At 38.7% G+C, this 19,117-nt stretch overlaps 1 protein-coding gene across 2 annotated transcripts in view; it reads left to right on the top strand.

The window, feature by feature from the left end:
• The window catches only part of BCAT1 (branched chain amino acid transaminase 1), a 59,798-nt gene that overhangs the window by 31,277 nt on the left and 9,404 nt on the right, over positions 1 to 19,117 (top strand). For both annotated transcript variants that reach the window (XM_015868283.3, XM_015868273.3), the window contains exons 4-10: positions 2,658 to 2,768; positions 3,612 to 3,731; positions 5,203 to 5,366; positions 6,690 to 6,832; positions 12,939 to 13,024; positions 14,568 to 14,708; positions 15,929 to 16,003. In XM_015868283.3, the coding sequence (XP_015723769.1) occupies positions 2,658 to 2,768; positions 3,612 to 3,731; positions 5,203 to 5,366; positions 6,690 to 6,832; positions 12,939 to 13,024; positions 14,568 to 14,708; positions 15,929 to 16,003 (840 nt within the window). The remainder of the gene's footprint in view (positions 1 to 2,657; positions 2,769 to 3,611; positions 3,732 to 5,202; positions 5,367 to 6,689; positions 6,833 to 12,938; positions 13,025 to 14,567; positions 14,709 to 15,928; positions 16,004 to 19,117) is intronic.

Genomic DNA, 19,117 nt, shown 5'->3' with positions numbered 1-19,117 from the left:
GCGCTGGTGTGTGGATTCCAGCTCACTTAACTTCATAGCCTACTGGAATGAGAGCCCTTTCTTGTATAGTGTCAAATTCATTTGACAAGGCATTTTGCCTCACTGACAGAGGATCAGTCTAGCTGCTGTCACAGATGTAACTTAGTGAAGTCCTGTGAAATTCTAAGAGAAGCTTTAATTTGGGGACTGAATGTCATACTTATTTTAAGCTGTTTTGAAGGTTCATGGCTTGGATTGTGGGATAGACTAGACACATGCTTGTTTCCAAACAAGTCTGGAGAGCTCCAGACAAGGTCTGAGACATTCAGCATATCCAGGTATATCCAAGCAGAAAATATTCAACAAGGAACTTTGGAAAATGAAATGTTAAGTCGGAAACCAGCGTGGTTAATAGTTTCCGTGCTTAGCTGCTTACTGTCTAAGGCTGCCTTTTGTGTCTCCAGAGCAGCTTTGGCTATCACATCTATGTGAGAGCCTTGCTAGTGTACACTGAACTACTTGTAAGCATAGAGTAGAAATGGAAGCCTGCTTTTCCTCCCATATACGGGTAGGTGGGAGTCTCTTCACTGATGTTAGTGGAGGTGCTTATGCATCTTTATTATTTCTCTTTCCTTTTTTTTTTTTTTTTTAAAAAAAAAAAATTTATTTTAAACCACTAATGAAAGGGAAGGATGGAGCATTTTCCTTCTTGTCATTGAGCTCTTACCTTCACCATTTTTTGTGTTTGCTGTTTTTTCTCACCTAGTCACCAAACCTCCAAAAGTCCTGTGTCAATTATAATAGGTCCTGCAGCTCTTGATCTGCCCAAGGAGCATGAAACCACGCTGGAGTCCCAAATCTATATTTCACTCTGAGTAGCATATTACTTTAATGCTTGGCCTCTGGCCCAGTTTGAAATCATTGCTAATATGAATATGCTCTTATTTTTTTCCATTTTTTTATTCTTTTACCCTTACTGCATCACGTTTCCTCTAGACAAGAGGACAGACAGAGGAGAATCTGGTGCCAATGCTGTGGCTCAATGAATACGCAGTGGGTATAATAAAAATGATGAATTTGGCATTCCCTCCCCTTTTTCCTTGCCCTTCATGATGCAGTGTGATAGACTGGATCTGCTGAATTTCAGATCCAGCTCCTGTGATGTACAGATGTCAGACAGTATTGTTTGCACACTACTGTAGTAACTAATCATCAAGCAACAATAACAGTTGCTTTTATTCAAGTTGGGCATTTCTGGAACACATCACTGTCTCCCTTTGTAATGTGCAAGAGGTTTTGCTGAGCTCTGGAAGGTTAAAACTTTTTGGAACAAAAGATTTAACAGCTTGAGAAGACTTTGTGTTTCAGTAATGAAGTCATGCTTACTTATTTCTCAAACCATTGATCAGATCTTAGTAGAAACATTCCTTCCTTTTCCCTTTCATTAAAAGTTCTATAAATGTCTTTGGGAGAAGGGTGGGGGGAAACAACTGTTCTGTGATGAGAACATGTAGCATTAGAGAAATGTGGTATTAGCTAATGATGCAATAAGAATCATATCAAGGTGTCATACCAAGATATCATATCAAGGGACCGTACAAAAGCATTTTGAACACTGCATTTCAATTGATCCTTATGGGAAAATGCTGTAGAATTTGGTAATAACAAAGCCACGATTGTTGTAATAAAAGTACCTACACACAAATGTAGAATTCTTTTTCCAGGTTCAAAAACCTGCATGTGTGGTCTTCTAACCGCACAGAATGCATTTCCAGCCATTTTTTAGGAAACAGAAGAATAGAAGTGATACAATTGAATTTATGGAACTTATAGTGAAAATTACCATTCAAAGAAATGCTTCAGAAAATAAGCTCTAAAAATCTAAACTCTGTAAGCTTGAATGACCCTTTAATACTTTATCTAAGTAGTACTTATGTAAAAATATGTATCAATGTGAAATTATGTAATATATAGGTGATCTGCCTATAACTAAAACTGAAAATTATCAGTCTACAACTGCAAATAACTCTGGATATTCTGTGGGCATTTGGGTGCTTTTGCTGTTGCTTGGATACACTGTAGAGTGTTCTGCTCGGAGGGCAGTTTTGGGAGGAGTTTCTGGTGAACTATCAGTGCTAACCATCTACATTCTGCAGGTTGATGGGGTGATTATGACAAAGTTAAGTTTCCTTTAAAGTAGAGAAAAGAAAAAACATTCACCTGTAGTACAAAGCTGGTGCACCTATCTCACATGCTAACTAAACCGCCTTCTACAGCGTGTGGACATATGAGGTAAATGAGTGACCACGATTTTGCTACAGCTGCACTAAGAACTGCAACAGAACCTTAGATATCAGTCAAGATAAGAGGTCATAGTTAAGTCAAACACATGCTCCAAATTTTAATGGCGATAACCAAATTATGAGGTTACTGATAAGTTCCCTGAAAGGAAGATATATGAGAAGCATTGATAGGTCATCTTTTTGATAGAAACATCATAGTGCTACTTCTCAGGAGTGTGTTGCAAGGTTGCAAAGGTTAGCATTTATGCTTTGAGTTCTGTGAGCAGGAAAGTTCTTTTGTTTGCAAAGCACATGTCTTACTTTAACTTAGGTCATCATGGGATAGCATGCCTCAATTACTATTTGATTTCTTTTCTCTTCTTTTTGGCTTCATAGTTGTTTGAAGGATTGAAGGCCTACCGTGGAGTGGATGGCAAAATCCGCCTGTTCCGGCCAGGCCTCAATATGGAGAGGATGGCACGATCAGCAAGACGAATGACTCTACCAGTATGTAGCTAAGGCATTTTACTCTCCTTAAGTCAGAGCATATTTTTATTTTCAGAGTGCAGATCTCCTCAATTTTGTGGTATCTTAACACTTATGAACTACACTAACTCTTGAATATTTCTGTTAAACTCGATGAGACCTTATTCAGTGAATGGTTTGAAATTATATTTTCTATTAAAAACAGTGTTTTCCTTTCTCCGTTGTGCCTCAGATACATAAAGTCTTATCTTCTGAGGGTTGACCATTGTTCTGCATGTACTTGCATGCATACCTCTGATTAAATTGCTCTGTCACGACTGTGGTTACTTTTCTTTTTTCCTCAGTTAAATCCTTTCACATCTGAGTGCCTTCTTTTTTGTTTATGCTGGAACTTGATGCTGCTTTTAGAAGTTGTATATTGGCCAGTTAATTTCCTCCTGCGCTTACTTGCTTTGTAGTAAGTCTGGGAGTCTTAGTGTGCTCATTGGAGCCATAACCCAGGGGATTCTTCTGGTCTTTGCAGAAGAAGAAGTAGCTCACAGCACTCCCTGGGAAGAGAAGGAGTTGACTGCACAGGGAGTTCTCTCCATGTGCTTTGAAGACAAGAAGTAGCAATAGCTACTTCTTTCTGCCTCAGGAGTATGCTTTGTAGTAGCAGGAGAGCATTAAGTGTATAAAAAGGAACAAAGTCAAAGAAAGTGGTATCTTAAATATCTTAAGAAATTAATTCAAAGAAGGTATTGTAATCTTATGAAAACATATGGGTTGATGAAATGTTCAACATAACATATACATCTATGAAGATGACAGTGTTCAGGTTGTATTTCTCAATTAGATTTTTTTCCTTTTGCTTTTCATTCTCAGTGTTTTGACCAGAATGAGCTGCTAGAGTGCATCCGGAAACTTGTGGAAGTGGAAAAGGAGTGGGTCCCCTACTCCACTTCAGCCAGCCTGTACATCCGTCCTACCTTAATTGGAACTGAGGTTGAAACTTTCTTTTTCTTAATTTTTAAATTTAGTGTATTTAATCATTAGGAAAAAGCCTTCAGCCATAAAGGAAAATACACCGTAGTCAGTACGTAGGAGTTGGGGCACAAATTATTTGACGTTTCTGCCTGAGATAGTCACCTGTAGCGCTACTTAGCAAATTTATGTTGACCACACCACCACCTAGTGGACATACTGGTTCAGAACACAGAGCAAAGTGTTTCAATAGCCTGTTGTAAGCAATGACAGTAAAATTTAAATAAGCGTCATTTTTATACTAAAAGAACAAATGCCCTTTACATTTTAAATGTTAATGCATACATTTAAAATACTGATAGGGAACATAAATATGCTCTGTACAGTTTTGGAAGATTCTATACAATAAATTGGTGACAACTGACAGGACGAGGCGAAATGGCCTCAAGTTGTGCCAAGGTAAGTTTAGGTTGGACATTGGGAAACACTAACACTAACAACCAGACTAGCTTCACGGCCTTTGTGCAGAGTATTTGCTTAGAGTTTTGGTCCTGCTAAATAACCTTTTTGGTTTTAGTGGACACCTAACCTAAGAAACTAAAAATGAGTTTGTAGTTTCCATGAGACTAGGTCCTCTGAAAGGAGAGGAAATAGTAAGTAGTCCATTTAGCTGCATACAGGATCCCAAGAACTGCATGTAGTGCAGGAACTCCAGAGGTTCATTCCAACTTAAACCATTTAGTGATCAGTTTTTATTTTATTTTTTAATATAACCTGCAACAAAAACAGAAAATTAAGTGGGTTAGACACAAGATCTAGAGCTTCGCTAGAAATCATACAGCTAAAGAGAATTTTGACCTTGACCAGTATCAGACTTTTCACCTTCATCTTTAAACGCTGACGATGATGACCTAAAGTGTGAGAAGCCATCTGTCAGAGGGGGTGTGGGAAGTAGATTAATTCCTAACCTGCTTTGTGAACCATTTCCCATAGACAAATGGTTTTAGATTATCATGCTCTACGGAGCCGTCACTTAACTCTCCAGCAGTTCCAGTTCTAGTAGGTATTGTCTCATTCTTGTTGCTGATACAGCTGATGTTGATTTCTCCACTGCTGTTATTGCTAGTGGTGATCCTTCCATCTGTCCTCACATGGCTTCACAGACCACTACTCTAATTAATTCATAGGATTATATAGTGGTTTTTGAGGTAATTTCTGAATTCTTAAATAGCTTCAAGATTAATATATAAATAAGTAAAAAAGCCATAAGTGAACAGTGACAGCATGTAAAATTAGGGCTACATTACTTCGACTAGGATGGAATTTAGATAAATATTTCCTCTTAATTGCAGAACTTCACATTGTTCTGGTAAAAGCTCTCCCTGCTGTGGTTCACTGAAAGCATTTCCAAAACTAATTGTATATTATCTGATGTTTGGAGTGAAGTTCGCCAGCAACTTAACTTGCCTTGCCTATACTTCCTCATTTTCAGCCTTCCCTGGGAGTGAAGAAGCCAACTAAAGCCCTGCTGTATGTCATACTGAGCCCTGTGGGTGCTTACTTTTCAAGTGAATGCTTTAATCCAATATCATTATGGGCAGATCCAAAATATGTAAGAGCCTGGAAAGGAGGAACAGGAGACTGCAAACTGGGAGGGTAAGTAAACCTGATTCTGCATTTGTATGGATTCTTCGTTTACTTCAAAAAAGAGATTCATTTTTTTAGTGATGTATCTAAGCCAGCAAAAGTAGAGGTTTTAGATAAAGCAGAGAAGCAAACAACATACTATGGCAAGGATTTCAAAACTGTATTTTCTTAATATTTCTTATACAATTAAATTGCATATTTTTTTCTTGGGACTATTTGGCGAGAGAATTATACATCATTTCAAGCTGAGAAACTGGAGCTGGAAAATGTCCATATAGTACTCCGACTGCTTCCCTTGCAGAAGTTGACACTGAAAATACAACTTCTGCGATACAGTATTCAGTGCAGCAACCTGCTGCCAGCTGGGCAGTGAGCAATGTGTTGACTGTTGCCCTTCTACCTTAGCTAACTTTCTTAACAAGCCATCTGCAGTTAGCTGGGAGTATATGGGTGTCTGTGGAAAACCAAGAGACAATTATCCGTGTGTACCTGACCATGGTCTGGCAGTTTTCTGTTGAAATAGGCCAAAGCACCACTTATGCAGAAACATAAGTACTTGAGTTGTCTAAATGAAGCTGCTTAGGACTCGACCAGAGTAAGCGACTTGGATGTTGTTAGATAATTGACTTCATTATGTATACTAGGTCATTGGTTTGAACACAGCTTATAATATCTACCTGAAAGGTTATTCTAGGCAGGATGTTAGTAGTTGTCAAATGCTGCCTAGCTGAGCTAGTGGAATAATCAAGTGGCAAGAAAATTGCTTTCCTATATTCATTCTGATGTTTGGAGATTTTTACTGCCTAACTGTGGGGTTTTGTTTCATTTTAGAAATGTATTATTTATTTCCTGTACTTTATTTTATCAGCTGTTACAAAGGGAATACTCTGGAGTCACTGCTGACTTGATTTGCAGTTGTGAGTTCAAGAGCAGTCAGCACTTTGGAGTTTTGCTTTTTAAAAACCACGAGCTGGATGGGAACTGTTCTATCTCCAGGATTCCAGCTGCTACATAAGGATAAATTATTTGATAAATTATCTATTTGCAATGTTTGAAGCATCCAGAAAATGGAAAAATGCATGTTTATGAGAAAATTTGGATGAATGTGTTTCAGCTGTTGATGCTGCTTAGCTCTTCACAGTTTTTGGCTTATAGATACAAAATGATTTGGTAAAATACCAGTAATGTTCTTCCAATAAAGTATCTCAGGGAGAAGCAATGATTAAGCAAGAGTGCTCGCTCATGAAGTGTGTACTGAACCACCCACAGAAATAAGAAAGTACTCATTCAGATCTTCATTATCTGTTTGCTCTTTCTTTTTGTTTCTGAAAGGAATTATGGTTCTTCTATTTATGCTCAGCAAGAAGCCCTGGAGTTAGGCTGCCAGCAGGTTCTGTGGCTATATGGAGAAGATCACCAAATAACTGAAGTTGGAACAATGAATCTATTTCTCTACTGGATAAATGAAGATGGAGGTACAGTAACACACAACATGAAAACTCTAATAGAATAGACAGTTGGGACCAGAAAGCAGTTATTCATATTATGTGTACAAGGCTTCTAGAAACGTGACCCTCCAGATACTGTCCTTAACCTTTCTTTGTGGTGGTGGGATAGTTACCTTCTCCCATAATCCATAAAATGATTGTTAAGAGTGCAGATCATAAACTTTTTAACGAAAATGATTTAACAAGGGAACGTCTCTTCTGTTCTGAAAACTAGTAGGTGACTGCCAGTCATACCGTTGTAAATGAGGGGATCCCAGAGCAGTTGTGAGCAAAGCATATTGATAACATACTAACCCACTGAACCAGTCCACGTACTCAGGGGAGAGTGTAGTCGTACAAAGGATCACACTGCAAATTTGCTGTCAATTTTAGATGTTTCATCTTGGTGGTGTCATGTCAGAAACAATGCAGCCATACTAAACAAAGATGACTTATGGTTGTGCAACTCTTCAGACTCTGTCCCTTTGCACGAGTGGTCCCCATCATCTTTTTCCAGCAAGAGATATGTTCCTGGAGCATGACCAAAAGTGCTTCAGCATCTGTCTGGTAAAGCACTGAGCTCTTTCTTCGAAGAATTTGAATGTCCAGTGGAGACAGACAAATATATCAGTAGGCATTCCACATCACTAGTGTTCTGTTGATACCTTGAGTATAGGCTACCATTCTTAAATATATTTTTACCCTTTCACATCCACAGTCACCCATACATGTTGCTTAGAAAACTGTCTACTAAATGAGGAGCCATTTATTTTGGCATCTCAGAAGTGCCCACAGGTCATGCAAATATTCGGTGCTTAAGAAGTGATTGTGGTACCTGAGTGCTAGTTCAGAATACAGTGTGAGTTTGAGTCTTTGGAGGACTGAGCCAGTTTACCTGGTAGTGAATTGAAGAATGCCTCCCGACTTCTATGAGTCCTTGCCTTCCATGAACATTGTTAATGAATCTTCGCATGGCACTGTATGCAGAGTTTAGTTTCTGATTTAGCCAGAGTGCCATGGCTAGCCTTGAAAACGGACACTTTTCTGACAGCGTTCAGTTGCAGTGTAGAGTTCCATGAGAGCAGCTGTGGTTTGGATAGTGTAGTGTAATGGGAATCCAGCTACCTGAATCTCACGCTCTGTTTCTTTTCTTGTTTTGCAAAATCTTTAGCACTTCTTTAAGAAGAGAAAATATGTTCCCTCAGTGCTGAATGAGTCTGTGAAGCCTTGTGAATGAAAATTTAAATATGAGAAATCCTGTTGTTATAGCAGCAGTGGACTTGTCAATGTACTTAGATGCCTTGTGTAACTTTACTAGAGAGATGTGAAAATAGATTCTGGCTTGTTCTACCAAAGGAAAGGGCAGTGAAGGGGGTACATGATTAGAATTCAATGCTCTTATTGTACTTAAACCAGGAATATGCTGGAATTACCCAGCTGCAGCACCGTTCTGTTCCAAAGATCTGCCAATCACTGTGTTAGCAGTGTACAACTGAATAGTACCATTGTGAGGTGCTGTAGCAAACAACTTGTAATTCATGCCACCCAAGCTAACTGTATACTGGCAAACCTGCCATTTCATGCGGCACGGTCATTAGCATCCTTGGAGCACTTTGCAGTCCTTCAGTGCAGTGATTAATGCTTAATTTGTCATATCTTCAGTTGAAAAATCACTCCTGCTGACAATCTGTGCCATCATGTACCTGCTTATAGACTTACAGTGTGATTTAAAGAGCATTTGCATTATATTTTCTTACATTGCAAGATACTTAGGCAGTGCATTTGTTTTGTTATGCAAATTCTGCAGCTGAGAGAGTGATCTAACACAGAAATAGGGAGGCAGAAATTGCAAATGACCATCAAAAGGAAAATGCCCTTGTTTGTGTGTGCAAGGGTCGCTGCAGGATAGTCTGAATGTGCTCTGTGTGGTGTTCTAACAAACCAAGTATCCGACTGTGTTAAGTCCAAACTAAGGAACACCCATACTTCCAGTGATAGCAGGCTTTTCTTGTAAGCCTTTACTACATATTTTCGGTTACAACATTGCCTTTTTGGATAGCAGGAAGAACCTGAATAAATAAATAAATAAATAAATAAAATAAAATAAAAATAAATTCTCATTTAAACATTGTAGAAGCATTTGGAAGAAACCACTCAGTTTCTTGTAAAACACTGTGCTATGCTCTGTGCTACTTATATGCCCACTGCTCCTCTGGCTGAGGCTTTCTACTATTTCATAATTAAGGGAGCATGATATTCCATTCATCAATGACTGTTGACGATCACAAACTGAAGATTTCAGTCACCCAACTGTGCTTTCCGCCTGCCTCTTCAGAGCACATAACAAACCCAAGAAGCTGTCAACATTGAAATTCCCATTTCCTTTAATAATATCAGTTCTTTTGCCTAGAATTTAGGCTTGACTTTGTGACAAAATGTAGAATTTAAACATATGTCTAACCTGGAAGTTGCTAACCAGGAAAGTTGTGCATTTTCCAAAAAACTGAATTTCTTAAGAATGATTTGGAACCATCTGGGCTCTATTTCTAATTTTACTGATAAGATGTGAATGGCATTCAAGTATTGTTTAATGTTTTTGAGCTGTTATTAAAATGGGGAGAAACAGTGCTCTCTTCAATATTGCACATGTTAAGTTACATGTATTAAAGGATTCTCTGGAACACTCAGTTAAAACACCAGGCAACTTGATTTTTATTTTTAGTAGTTAAAGGATTATTTCTACTGCAAGAATGTGTTAGAATCATAGAATTTTTTTGAGTTGGAAGAGATACTTAAAGGTCATCTTGACCAACTCCCCTGGAATGAACAGGGACACTTACAGCTAGATGAGGTTGCACAGAGCCCTGTCCAGGCTGTCCTTGAATGTCCCTAAGGGTGGGGAATCTACCATCTCTGTGAGCAACCTATTCCTATTATCAGGTAGGCTATAAAAAAGGAATTATTGTGCCTTCTGCTGTGTTGGAAGCTTACAGCAAAAATATAGTGGAGAGAACAGCTTAAATAAGGTGCCAGACAGAGAAAAAGAAGGAAAAGTAACTGAAGAATGGAAATGAGCTGAGAGGCAAAGATGGAGTGATTTCATGAAAGGAGAGTAGAAGAAAAGCCTAAGGGAAAAACAAGGAGGAGACAGAAATAGAAAGGAACAGAACAAATTGGGAACAGAAATCAGCCATTCATAATAGTGAAATCAGGGTTTCCTGGGTTCTCTTTGACCCCAAAGATCACTTGGTATATTTCACCACAATTATAACAGGTATTGTGGTGTGACTAGTACTGAAGGCATCTCACGTTCAGAAAAAATATCTCTCATATGTTCATAAATGCACGTGTAAAAATGGAAGCTATGTAAAATACAAGTATTCATTTTAAAAGTACCTTTAAGCCCTCTGAGGAAGCTTCTTGGCTATGGCATGCTGTAGCAATTGGGCAGATCAGTATGATGGGAGGATTAGCACGACAGAAAGGTACTATCAGGGAAGATTGCTTACCACTATCAGAGGAGTCCAGGTTTACAGGGGAAAGTTCCAACAAGGTGGAATCTCCAGAAAGAGATTCTTTCGCCAGTGGCAGTCAGCCTTTAAATGAGGTCTAAGAGAGGTGCAGCCGGGCTCCACCCCTTCCACTCACATAGTTGAATTGTCTGACGTTCTTTCCCCATGTGGTCAATCAGTGGTTCGGGCTGTGACTCAACAGTTCCCATACACATGCCTATACCATACCTGGTGCCATGGGACATTGGACTGAAATGTACTTCTAATACTATAACAAATAATAACAGCAGTCAAATGAAGAGAAGCCTCAATGTTTTCCTTCAGATGCCTTTTTTCCCCTTTCTTGTTGCTACAGATTTTTAGGCATCTAGCCCATCAATATAACTCAGAAGGCAAATTGAGTCTGTGAGCTCACAGTCTGTTTTCCTGGAGATGGACAGTCTGATGTCATATGGAGACTGCTTTGGCATCAGTTAACAGAGAGAACAAGCTTTTTGGCACGTGATGTTGTTTAGTATTATCATCTCTGCTGGGTACAAGGGGAGCAGATGTTCCTTGCGTGGCCCCAGGCTGGTAGGCATCATATGTAGACTTGACAAAATTAGACAGAGCAGACTATCTGAAACATCAAGACTCCCCCGTCCTGTCTTCTCAGTGCTGTTTAGGGGCTGGTTTGTCCTGGCACCTTTTCAAAGTAGCACACATCTCTGAATATGTGTTGTTGAGCTTAAACAGGTCCTGGCCAAGATCTGTGGCAAAATCACTACAAACAGAATGTTATCAGGTGTGTAGATACAAACCTTGGCATTAAGGTTCATGTTGTTTTAAGCTTTCTGCTAGGGGAAGACTCGTATGTGGTTGTGTCTGCAGAATCCATAGCTGGTGAGCTTCAGAGAATTAGCTCTCTAGGGTTCAGAACTGAGGCCTATGTCTCACTGACAGTTTTAAAAGTCCTCTTTTGATAGCTGTGTCAAAATAGGACCTGATAGGCATCCTGATTAGGAGTGAAGAACTTTGTATTGCTCCTGACTGTATGAGAAATAAGAGACCTCTGCTTTACTTAGGAATTTGGGATAGGCTAGAGAATGACACTATTGGTGAGTCAAACCAAAGTAGAATATGTAGCTCATTCTAGAGCAGCTCACTTAGACATTTTGGCACGATAGTTTGCCTATTACATATGTGCATATAAGGGACGTGGAAACATAGGTCAGAAAAACTTGTAGTTAAAATAAATCCATGACTGGTTGCATTAAAACTAACAGATATTTCCAACAGAATGCACAATAAGTAACAAATGCAGTGAACAGTTGTATTTATTATCCATTTTTTCACCCCAGCTCCTGAAGTCCTGAGGAGAGAGCCCATGCTGTAGTTGTCCTTAATCTGTATATGCAATGGCTGCCAGGTGGTGTTTATGCAGATTATCTATCTGACAGTTGAAAACAAGGTCTTCAGCTGCTAAGTTCAGCTTGGTCTCTCTCAGTGCAGGGGTGAACAGCTTGTTTCTCCCTTCTCACTTCTCTGACCTACAGAAATTTTTTTAGGACTGCTGCTTCTTCAGTCTTGGTTCAGACAGGCCTGGATTCAGTGACTGCTTGTTGGGAGGACTAAGGGGTCATAATGGCAACATGGAGATACATATATTGTTCTTCGATGTGATCTCACCAAGGTGATGAAAAAAGCCTTAGTGGTTTGTAGATTCTGTAAAGTGATTAATATCTTCACAAGAACAAAAAAGATAGTGGATTCTTATTGGGAAGAGAAAATGGCTAGAAGAGAAAAAACATTATGAAGAGTATTACTGAAAGACACACTGAGTGTGAATTTAAGTATTTACCAAATATGGATCACCGTTTATTACTGCTTCATTAGTAAGTGTTGGCTCAACATTTATCTAATGTTCTTTTTCTTGAAAGCAGAAACAAGCTAACAAACCAAACTAGCTGAGCAGTTTTAGTTGTAGGTAATTTGGGAATTTTCTTGGGACTGCTCTTTTTGAGTAAAGACAAAATTAGGAGAAAAAAGGAGACATCTGGACTAAGAGGAAAGATCATTAAGGGGGTGTCTTCTCAACAAACATTTAGCAACATTTTCGCTGCTTTGCTATTTCAGTAAATAAGCCTCAACATTCCCTGCAAATATTTCATTTTAATGCCTGGAAGTAGAAAAACTGAACCCCATATACTTAAATAAAGTGGTTCAGAAAGAGTCATCATCTGCCCTGACATTATTAGGTATATGACTTTGTTTTGTGTCTCTATAGTCTGAATTTGAAGACTGAGCTGTTCAGTGGTTCCTGGTGACTGTACAGTGAATCTGTAATACACTGAGGAATATATATTGCTACCAGGCTTTAGCCATATATTTATTAATTTATTAAATATATATCTTCATTATCTATTCAAGTGTATTCAAAAGGTTCCAAACACTGAACAACAACTTACCGGAGCTGAATTTTTGCGATTTGTGTTCATATAGAACTCTGAGAAATGTTTCATATTACAGAATTTGGATTTTAATGTTGATTTTTGTTGTTGTTGTTGTTGTTTATTTTGCTGCATTTCTCTTGTATGTGACAGAAAATGAACTGGCAACTCCACCTTTAGATGGCATCATCCTTCCAGGAGTGACAAGGCAAAGCATTTTGGATCTGGCACGCAACTGGGTGAGTTTTTTGGCCATGCCAGTAGTGGTTTCAATTCTCATAAAATCTACTAAAATAAGCATTCCTGCTGCTCTTTATCCAAAAGTTCAACTGATTTGGTCAAATCCCTTAACCTAAATGAGAACTATGGATCATGCTGATTCATAGGTTCTGGGCATCATCATCAGAAAACCCATATCTATCGCATGGAACAATACTGAACTTGTTCGCTCTGTATAGTATTTAACATGAACATTCTCCTTAAGTCTACTAATGCCTCTAACATAAGGTAAGGGTATAAATGATTACTGTGTATGATCACAGCTGTACTTTATTCATCAGTACCCTATATGTTCACTAATTTCTCATGGTTTCATCAAGGTTATGTTTGGGAAAGAATAATAGGAACAAGGCATGTTGTGATACCTCTGATATTCTCTAAGTTTCCAACCACATGTAAGCTGAAGGACTTCCTGAAACAAAGTTCATAGTTACATCATTTAAATCTAACGTGTAATGAAGAGAGTTAAGCACATGCTACATGGGGTACATTTGCCACTCGTTCATCTGCATTGAGCTTTCATGCATCTTTACTCCTTCGAGTACTCCTGTGGTCTAGAATAAAACTAGCGCAGATATGCATATGCATTTCTCAGTCATGACTCCCTTACAAGATAGACAAATATTCCCAGTTGCTAGGACTTCTGAACAGTTAGATGTCTCCTGGTTTTTCTATCATCTTCCTGACTTGTATTTCGTCACCTGCCTGAAACACTTCTTATATGGTGTCTGGCATCTCCAAATGCTCTTCTGTCCATCACTAATACTATTTTTTGTTCTCTTAAGCACCTCTGTTCCATATTTAAAAGCTTGCTTATGGAGCAGGGGCTGAGCTTTAGTTTGGCCTGTTAGGACAATGAAGTCTTCGTGCCATGAAATTGAAATTCAGTGTTTATTATTGTTCTTTAAAAGCTTACCCTCAGCCAGTTGCTATTCAGCACTTACAGAAAGTAAAACATTTCCTTTCTGTGTCACATATGAATTGCTTTATTTATACCTGCTGTACAGTTAATTTTTGTAGATGACCGCTGCATACAAGCATGCATCTAGTTGGCATTACAGGTAGAATTAACAAAATGTCTTTTGCTTAGGAATTGTCCAAGAGTATGATGCAAAGTTCTCATACAAATTTGAGTCAAACTTCACAATGCTTGAGACTGTGAGCTGTCAGATCCTGTGTCACATAATCCATGACAAATTCTGCTGTATTATTCCCTAATACAGTATTGATAATCTGTATCAAGTCAAAAGTGCTGTTTAATCATCAGCACTGTATCTAGCAAGCCATTGGCTTTCTTGAAGGTTTGTGTTTTTTTTTCACTAGTCTATCTTGTGTGATACTCTGAGGTTTGAAAAGATCACGAGATCACAGCCAAAATGTGACTGATCACAATTAGACATTTTTCAACAATGAGAAACAAACAAAAATAGATTTATTTTTTAAACTTTAAAGTGTGTTTTTGTTTTTGTTTTTGTTTTTTAATGTTTTATTCTTCTTTTGTAGGGAGAATTTAAAGTGTCTGAGCGTTACATCACCATGAGTGACTTGACAGCTGCCTTGGAAGAGAACAGAGTGAAGGAGATGTTTGGGGCTGGAACAGCTTGTATCGTGTGTCCTATCTCCAAAATTTTGTATAAGGGCAAGGTAAGATAATATCACTTCCCCTTCCTCTCTAGAATTTTTCTCATAATTGTTTGCTGCTGGAAAAATGAACAAACAACAATAACAGCAAAAACCACCACACAAGTGAAATAGACAAGGAGTACTGCCTGAAGCTCACAGGAAGGCACAAGTGTGTTGTTTGCTAAGTGAGTTACTGATACGTTGTAAGAAAAGGAGGCTCCCTCTCATCTTCTGGTCTTTTTTTTTTTTCTTTTTTCTTTTTTTTTTTTCCTGCTTATAACTGAGCAAAGTCACAAAATCACAGTTCCTTAAAATATGTGTAATAGTTCCCAGCCTGTTTGGAAATGCAGAAAAACACATTCTTCTACCTTTCTTTAATGAGAGTTTTCTTTTCAAAAATACAAGGCTTCCAGGGTAGGTAAAAGGGGAAAGACCTTTTGTCTGGAGCCAAATTTCTGAGCCACAGCATTCATTCTTCCTCAAATGTATCTGTTTTTCACACCTTAATGCAGGGAACCCAGCTGTGGTAGAGGAGCTGTGTCAGGAGAATGCACATCTGCTTCTACGTATTAGGCACCATATGGGAGATTTCTCCTATACAGATGGAATTTCACAGGCATTTCTTTAGCCTGTTAGGCTGACTTGATGCTATTAAATCATCACAAAGTTAATTCATAAGGCTGGGGAATTTCAGGTATATGTATAGGTGTTTTGTTGCATCAAATATGACAAGTACAGTAAAGGTATGTAAAGTGATAGTTCTTGAATTAATAAGATGGAATAAATGTACTGATTTTATGTTCTAAAATAATATGAAAGACACCGAGGTGCTAATCTTATCAACTATAAATGTACTTGTTGCATTTCTGCACGATATACTCTGAAATGAAATACTGTGTATAGGAGTTCCACTCTTGCTTGTGCAATTTCTTGTGCATTTTGGACAAATCTTTCGGAGATCTTGGATTGGCCTTTGTTTGAAAGCAGTAAAACAATACAACCGATTTAACTTTTCACTGGCTGAGCATGCTCTTCTGTAAAAACTTTACAACAAATTTTGCCTACTTGTAAGGAGGATGAGAAAACTTGATAAATACTTTCTAAAATCCTTGTTGTCCTTAAGGTATTTATATGTATACAAAATTATATGTTATTTCATCTCTCTCTCTGTCTCTCTCTGTCTCTCTCACTCTCATTTCATCCCCGGTCTCCCTTCCCCTCTATCCTTCATTCAATGTCAGCATTTGCACATTCCAACTATGGAAAATGGACCTCAGTTAACCACCCGAATCCTGAATAAGCTGACTGACATCCAGGTAAGATATTATATCTTCTTTAATCAGGTAAAATAGTAAAAGGTGACAATGACTTTGGAAACAAGTACTTTTTAATGGTACTGTAGGCATAATATTATGCCTTTGCTTGGTGTCATTAATCTATCCATTTTTTTTAATTATCTTGAAAAAATATGATGTAGATAGATACTTTTTTTCCTTGTTCATCTTCCAAACTGGATAACACTGTTACAAGTTCCTTTTTAAGGGAAATAGATAAATAAATAGATGAAACATCTTAATAACCACAGTCATAAATGAATGTGGGCTAATCAGTAAAGAGAAATATGAACATTCACTAGGGACAATACTGTCTTCCTCATCATATAATGATGTAGGTGGAAGGAACCTTAAAGACTACCTAGTTCCAATCTCCCTGCTGTGGGCAGGGTTGCTAATTATTAAATTGGACGCAGGTTGTTTCCCAGAGCCACATCCAACCTAACCTTGAACACCTCCAGGGATGGGACATCCATAAACTTTCTGGGCAGCACATGCCAGTGCTGCAGCATTCTTTGAATGGTAGTATCTAATCTCAATCTCCCCTCTTTTAGTTTAAAACCTTTCCCCCTCATCCTGTCACTATCAGACCATGTGAAGAGTCTGTCTGCCTCCTGTTTGTAAGATCCTATTAGGTACCAGAAGGCCACACTTGGGTCTCCTCAGTGCCTTCTCTTCTCCAAGCTGGACAAACCCAGCTTCTCAGTCCTTATTCATAGGAGAGGAGCTCCAACCCTCTGATAATGTATGTGACCTCCTCTGGACTCACTTCAGCAACTCCACCATGTCCTTCTTGTGTTGAGTTCTCCAGGCCTGGATACAGTACTCCAGATGGGACCTCACAAGGAAAGAGCAGAGGGGAACAGTCGCCTCCCTCTTCTTGCTGGCTGACCCTCCTTTGATGCAGTCCAGGTTACAGTTGGCTTTCTTGACTACAAACACACACTGCTGGCTTGTGTCCAGCTTTTCAACCTCCAGGACCCCCAAGTTCTTCTCCTCAGGGCTGCTTTCAGTGAGTTCTTTCAGTCTTTACACCCTGTCACCACTGAGCAGAGGAAGGGGACCTAAGAGATGGGGACACAGGAAGGAATGGAAATAAGTCTCAACCTCCTGGTCTGGTTCCACCCTCTGATTATTACCCTCTACTGAGAGTTCAGGCTGGTGTTCAAGAAACGTGTAAATGTGGTACTAAGGAACATGATATAGTGGGCAATATTGACAGTAGCAGACTGGTTGGACTAGATGATCTTAGAGGCCTTTTCCAACCTTAATGATTCTGTGGTTCTACATATCTTGCTTTTCTACATATTTTTAACATTCATAAGTATTGGTCTCCAGCACAATCATATTTTTAACTACTGTTATTTCTATTTGAATTATTCAGCAAGACCAGCTGTCTGTGCTTCACCAGGAGGATAACACAGGATTGGTCTCCCTTGTTCCTTAGGATAATATTGGACATTACTGGCTGCAACTCAGAAAGAAAATAAGTCCTAATATTCTTCTGTTACCTTTGTGTTGGTGGCTGAGTCAGCTTTCATGGGGGCAGATAGCAACACTACTGCCGCACTTTCAGCTGTGCTTACTGTAGTGGCTTGAGATCTGGATCTTTCTCTAGGAAGAAACGTAGGGATCTTTGATTCTAACTTTTATTATTGAGGGGAAGAAGGGGCTTAGTACTCCATGTTCCCATGTGAATTACATGAAACATTATAATCTTACTACATGATATACACAGTAGTCATGCTCCAGAATCCCACTATGTACCACAGTTCTGTTTTGTCTTTCTTATCCCCAAGTGCTGGATACATCACATCTAAAATCTCGGTTGATATCCATCACTTTATATATTGTCATATGTCCAGTTTTATGTCAAGGACAGGCTATATACCGGTTCTGTCAACATACTTTTCACTGTGATACAAAGCAATCACTGTTTCCGTAGTGCTTTGCTATGTGTTAAAGGCATCTTTGTTAGTATGTCAAGGATCTATCTTTAAAAGCACTTGTGTAACTCTTGTGTTACCTTCTGATGTCTAAGTGATGCATCTGAAGTCTGTGTTAGGGCCTTGAGCAATACATGGTTAGTTTGAGTCACCACAAATCACTTCTAATTGCAGTCCTGAAACAGCTCAGCATCAAAAAGAGTTGAAGTCAGTTCTAGCCCATTCTTGAATGTCTTGTTTGACAGGCTAAGTGCCTTCAGTAGAAAAAAATGGCTTTTGAAAATCCAAAATTGTTTCATAAGACTGCACTGAAATGAGGGTCTTTCTCATTTGGCCAATAGATAATGAATGGACTATCAAGACATATTTATGCAGCCTCTTCCCTGAGGCTGCCTTCCTTCTCTGCTCCCCTTGTCTCCCACAGCCGTCCCGACTTCCCTCAAGATTCAGGAGGAGGCTGCAGTGTGTATTGCTTCTAACCATTATGATCCTTGGATGTCTATACCTTACAGCTGTGCATGCAGAGTTGAATGTATTTACATGTGTTCATTAGTTGCAGGTGAACAGTAAATTCATTGCTCCTGGATTCTTATGGATTGTTACATATGGAGACATACACGTATTTCTGTGTCTGCTTCTTTAAGCAGCTCAGTAGAATCTGAACACTTTATCATTAGAAACTTTGTTTTAAAGGGAATCACAGCTGCTTCCCTTTAAGAGTCAACCAGTGTTTGCTGGTTGCATATCTGCACTTCCCTATTTGTGGAGAGATGAATTATATCCAAGTAGGCCTCAGATTCTCATTCAGAAAACATTTCTGTAGCACACAAAATGGAGTATATTTACATTCCTAAAATCTCGAGAGCTTTTTCAGGATCTTTGTGAAAGATATTTTATATATTATACAAGGAGAGGGAGAAACAAAAATCTCCTTGCAGCATCACAGGATTATTGTCTTATCATTTGGCTGTTATTCCAAAGAATGTTTAGGTTCAGAAAAATAAAATGCCATGGAAATTACAGACAGAACGTTGGTCTCTGTACCATGGTCTTGCCTAAAATAAGGCAAACTATCCATTTCATGTTGGACAATGTCCATTTGTGAGACAGTGATAACTATCAGTACCGACACTGTCCTGCATTTGCACAT

The sequence above is a fragment of the Coturnix japonica genome, chromosome 1 (assembly GCF_054131305.1).
Source record: "Coturnix japonica strain WE chromosome 1, WE-NBRP24, whole genome shotgun sequence".
In the NCBI taxonomy this organism is placed as follows: Eukaryota; Metazoa; Chordata; class Aves; order Galliformes; family Phasianidae; genus Coturnix; species Coturnix japonica.
The sequence above is the reverse complement of the archived record's forward strand: the minus strand, read 5'-3'. Positions and strand labels throughout refer to the sequence as shown.